Genomic DNA, 5,371 nt, shown 5'->3' on the forward strand with positions numbered 1-5,371 from the left:
GGAGGGTGGGGGGCACTCGAGGTGGGGGGAAGTCAAGGAAGGGAGGGAATATGGGGATATGTGTATAAAAACAGATGATTGAACTTGGTGTACCCCCAAAAAAAATAAATAAATAAAATTTTAAAAAAACATTAAAAAAATAAAAATAAAAAATAAAAAACAAATGCTTCCTCTTAACAGCCAAGAACAGTTTAGATCCAAAGGACATGAGAAACATGAGTCCTACTTTACTGTTTCCCCTGAACCCACCCCAGGGAGAAGAGAGAAGAGCCTAGGGGATTACAATGCAGTCTGTGTCACATAAGTTACATTAAAACTTTAGAGCTGAGAGGGCCAGCTTGCAGACCTGAAGTCCACTCTCTCATCACACAGATGGTGAGACTAAATCCAGAGGCAGCTGAGCCACCCCAGGTCACACACCCAGGTTGCTTGGCCCCCAGGCCAGCTGCTGCTTTTCCCAACACCTGTGTGGTCCAGGTGGGAAAGGAGGGAGACTGAGATGGATGGGGCAAACCAGACGGCCGTGACAGAGTATGTCCTGCTGGGGCTACACGGGCACCACAACCTAGAGATGGTCCTGTTTGTGCTCTGCCTGGGCATCTACTCCGTGAATGTGCTGGGGAACGCCCTCCTCATCGGGCTGAACCTGCTGGACCCCCGCCTGCACAGCCCCATGTACTTCTTCCTCAGCAACCTCTCCCTCATGGATATCTGTGGCACGTCCTCCTTTGTGCCTCTCATGCTGGTCAGCTTCCTGGAAACCCAAAGCACCATCTCCTTCCCTGGCTGCGCCCTGCAGATGTTCCTGACCCTGGCGCTGGGCTCCACGGAGTGCCTGCTCCTGGCCGTGATGGCGTGTGACCGGTATGTGGCCATCTGCCAGCCGCTTCGGTACTCAGAGCTCATGAGCCGGCAGACGTGCCTGTGGATGGCGGCGCTGAGCTGGGGGGCAGCCTTTGCCAACTCCCTGCTGCAATCCATTCTCACCTGGCGCCTCCCCTTCTGTGGCCACAGTGTCATCAACCACTTCTTCTGTGAGATCTTGGCGGTGCTGAAACTAGCCTGTGGGGACATCTCTCTCAACGCGCTGCTAATAATGGTGGCCACCACTCTCATGACGCTGCCGCCACTGCTGCTCATCTGCCTGTCCTACGTTTTCATCCTTGCTGCCATCCTGAGGGTGCCCTCTGCTGCCGGCCGCCACAAAGCCTTCTCCACCTGCTCCGCCCACCTCACGGTGGTGCTGATTTTCTATGGGACCGTCTCCTTCATGTACTTCAAGCCCAAGGCCAAGGACCCCAACGTGGATAAGATTATCGCACTGTTCTATGGGGTCGTGACACCCTCGCTGAACCCCATCATCTACAGCCTGAGGAACGCAGAGGTCAAAGCCGCCACCAGAGCTCTGCTGAGGGGAGCCCTGCTCTCCGGGAAAATGTCCCGCGTTTCCTCTTGCTCTCTGACTCCCCCAGGCAGGACAGGCTAGGTGATACTGTGGTCATGACCTCACAATTTCAGTGGCTTCAAAGCACAAAGGGTTCTCTCGGGCTCGCACTGCAGGTCCCTCAGAGGTTGGCTGGGCATCTGCTCTGCATCACGGTCTCCATCCCTGTGGGACTCAGGGTGATAAAGCCGCTCCCAGACGGCGCGTTGCTGGGGCAAAGGGCAAAAGAGAAAATGACAACGTCTGCACGGATTCTTAAAACTTCCACTCAGAAGGGACCTGTTCCTTCCACTTGCACCTCATTGGCCAATGCAAGGCACATGCCAGGCCAGACACCACGGGGAAGGGACGCCCACCTACCGTGCATTAGAAGTAGGGGGAGGACGGAGGCATTCCTGAAGAGCCTACGGACAACCACACCAGCCTACCGTCAACCCGGAGCTACTGGAGATTTCTAGAGCTTCCTTTTCTCTAACCAGCTGTCCTTCACCAGCTACAAACAGATTAATCATCCCAGGAAAGCTTGTGGTGGCTTTGGACTGGGTCGAAGTAACTAGGTTGGAAGCGGGCCTCCCAGAGTTTCCTTCCCTGTAAGGTTTGAGGTTCGGGTTGACCAGGAGAGAAATCTGCACGGGAGCAGAGGCAAAGGCACTGGGGGGGAGCCCTCACTTGCCATCGCCTGGCTGGGGCTCACCTTGCTGTCACGGCAGCCCCTCCGGCTCCTGCCCCGCCGCCTGCAGCTGCTCTCAGGCCTGTGCCAAGTGCAGCTCTGGGGCAGAGTGCCAGCTCCTCTTGCATGTCCCCAGCTTCACTGAGGCTGAGGGCAGGGAGGCCCAGACAGGGTTCCAGTTTGTCCTCTGGGTGCTGGTCCGTCCTCACCTCCCCCTTCATGCCAACCAAGAGCAGCCTCAGGCCCGACACCAAGTGCACAGGCCCAGCTTTGCACAGGTTTGTCCAGCTGCTGCCTCAATAGACAATTCTCTTCTCAACACACCCTTCTATCACTCACACGGTGCTGGTGCTCTGCCCAGAGCCCGGCTGATGCATCACTCAGGAACCTGCGATGCCTCCCCATTACCACAGCTTGAAGCCAAATTCTTCAGCTGAGTCCTCAGGCTCTCCAGATCCTGGTCCCCACTTCTCCCGCCTGATGCTCCACTCACCCCCTGCACACGGCCCACCCCCTCGCTATGGTGTCTCTACCGCCCCCACTCGGTGTCTCGGTCATGCCGCTCTCTGGTGAGACCTGGGACCGTCTTCCCAGCCAGCTCAGGCACCATCTTCCCACGCAGCCTCTCTTGGTGCCCTCGAAGGGGTGCTCTTCCCTTTACACCCCACACCACGTTGCTGGGCCCTTTCCCCCAGGATCTGTCCCATCCTGCTCTGCATCCATGATCGTTCTCCACAATGTGGGCTCCTTGAGGGCAGGATCCCCCCAGGTCCAGCTCAGCTCTCAAGCCCCGACACAGCTTTCCCCATAGAGGGTTACTGAACTGGACTGTCGCTCAGAGGCCCTCACAGTGTCACATTGGGGACTGGATCCTGTGGGGCTGGGGGTGCTCCAGACAGTTGGGGACACTCAGGGGTCTCACTCCAAACATAGGGACACACACGAGGGGGGAGCAGCCATATCTGGTGGCCATGACCTTTACTCCAGGAAGTCACTGAAACAGGTCAGGAGACAACAAAGGGCCCCTGTTTTGAGCCAGGAGGCTAGGGTTCCAGACCTGGTTCTGCTCCTCTGCCCAGCACGGTCTCTCGCTGGCCCTCTCCCCCCAGGAATCCCACAGGCCCCTCAAACTCAAACTGTCCACAACTGAACTCTTCATTCTGCCTGTCAAAGCTGTGTCACCACCTCAGGGAATGGCACCAACACCCCCCAAGTCCCCAAGCCAGAAACCCAGCAGTCATCATATGCTTTCTCTCGTGCCTCACCACCCTCACATCCAATCAGCCACTACATCCTAGAGAATCCACCTCATAACACCTCTTGGATCACTCCTGTCCTCCCACTTAGGCCACCTGCACCACCTCTCTCTCAAATAGTGCAACAGCTGGCTCGCTGCACTTTCATTCTCCAAGCTCTCTCGAAAATCCATCCTCTACACTAGCTATCAAAACATCTATGTCAAAAAACAAAACAATAAAACACACCAGTCTGATCAAGCTACTCTCCTGCCTAAATCCCTCCTATGAGGTCACTGCTCAATTCCCCTAGGATAAAAGCCAGACCCCATCTACCTGCTCAACCTCATCACTGGCTGTGTGCTTCCACCCCAACCCCACCCACACACCCCCTCTGGGTCCAGGCATACCAAACTAGTCCTAGTTCCCCAATAAATATCAGTCCTTCCTGCCTCTGTCTCCCCTTTGCTGTTGCCTCTCATGTCCAAACACCTCTTGACCTTTAGCTAACACACCCTGGATGTTTATCACATGCCAGGCAGGGCACTATACTGTGTTCTAAGTTCTTTGCTGACTGGGGACCAGATGGGATGATGGAAATATCAGGGAATGCAAATGGACACTGGTGCCCAGAGAAAACACTCTCCCAACATTCTGGCATTATGGAAACTCATTAAATCCTCACTCAGTGCCCCTACCCAACACTTCCAGAAAGCCCCTCTGATCCCTCCTAGCTGTATGGGGTCTGGCTCAGCTCTGTCTCCCTCTTCAGTGCCTTCTGTACTCTGCTGACTGTGTCCTGAATCCCAGCTATTTGGGCTTATGTGTCCTAGTGATCTGACTCTAGGCATCCTAACATGTGGAATAATACCTGTGATACTGGAACAGACACCTAGCCCACACCTCTCGTTCCTTCTCACCATTCAGTTGGCCACATCACACTCTGTTCAGTACCCCAAGGAAGAGATGTGACTGCAGAAAGCAGAGAACAAAGAGATCTTTTCCTGGCTTCTGAGTTTCAAAAGCCTAGGCTCTAAAGGGAACAGAAAAGACTAAAGGCATAAACAAAAGATTTGGGAGAAAACTTAAGTAAAAGCAGGCTCCCCCACCTCCAGATTAATAAAAAAAAAATTCCCTAAGCTTGGGAGAGGGAAGAGCGAGGAGGAGGGGATATAGTGAGAGCATTGGCACAGAAGGGCCCCAAAAGGGACGAGCCCTGAGCCCCATTCCCCAGACCAAGCCCCTGGACAGGTCTGCAGGGTCTAAAATCTGAAGCAACTCATGCCTTGTTGGTCAAGTAAAACACAGAGCAGGACCCCAGGACAGAGATGGCTTAAGGTATGTCTGGGTAGCCAAGTCTCCCAGGTCTTTGCATGTGGCACAGAAATGGTGGAGAGCCTTGGGACTGAAAAGGGTTACACAGATGGGAACAAGAAACCGCTCCAGGATGGCCTGCCTGCACCACTGACTGGGGGCCAGATGGGATGATGGAAATCTCAGAGGCTGGGTCCTGCATGGACCCTGGTGACCAGAGAGAATGCCCTCCCAACATCTTGACATTATATGAGACCCTCAGGACTCAGTCGTGACCTTTGTGGAGAGAGAAGAAATCCCCAAATGACAAAAGGTTATGTTTCTGGCACTCAGGCAAAATGGGGACTCAAAACACAAGTTACATTCTTGTTGAATTTCTTGCACATGTGTGATGTGTACCTGCTTGTCCAATGTCCTGAGCCCTCGGCTTCCTTCCCTGTCGGGTGTGGGCACCACAAGGGAGGTCTGTCTCACTGATGTATATCACCTCAGCAAGTACACACACACACACATACTCACTCACACTCACTACTCCCTACTCTTGGCCGCTGCAGCCTGACACGATGGGGCAAAAGCCTCAGACAGTAGCTCTAGCAGCTCGTGCCAGCTGGGCTCCGTCACCCCTGCTGATTTCCTCAGGGTCCCTCTTTCCCTGCCGCCCCTCCCCCCCCCCCCCACACCCCTGCACCCAGGAAAAAAGGCAGCACA

The 5,371-nt window shown here is 54.6% G+C and overlaps 1 protein-coding gene across 1 annotated transcript; it reads left to right on the plus strand.

Annotated features, from left to right (window-relative positions):
* The first annotated feature begins 491 nt into the window (after window positions 1-491).
* On the plus strand, window positions 492-1,486 carry LOC130845734 (olfactory receptor 13C7-like). The gene has a single exon (XM_057723379.1). It carries the CDS (start codon window positions 500-502, stop codon window positions 1,484-1,486), a length of 987 nt encoding a protein of 328 aa, XP_057579362.1. The 5' UTR covers window positions 492-499.
* The last annotated feature ends 3,885 nt before the right edge of the window (window positions 1,487-5,371 follow it).

The sequence above is a fragment of the Hippopotamus amphibius genome, chromosome 2, assembly GCF_030028045.1.
Source record: "Hippopotamus amphibius kiboko isolate mHipAmp2 chromosome 2, mHipAmp2.hap2, whole genome shotgun sequence".
Lineage (NCBI taxonomy): Eukaryota > Metazoa > Chordata > Mammalia > Artiodactyla > Hippopotamidae > Hippopotamus > Hippopotamus amphibius.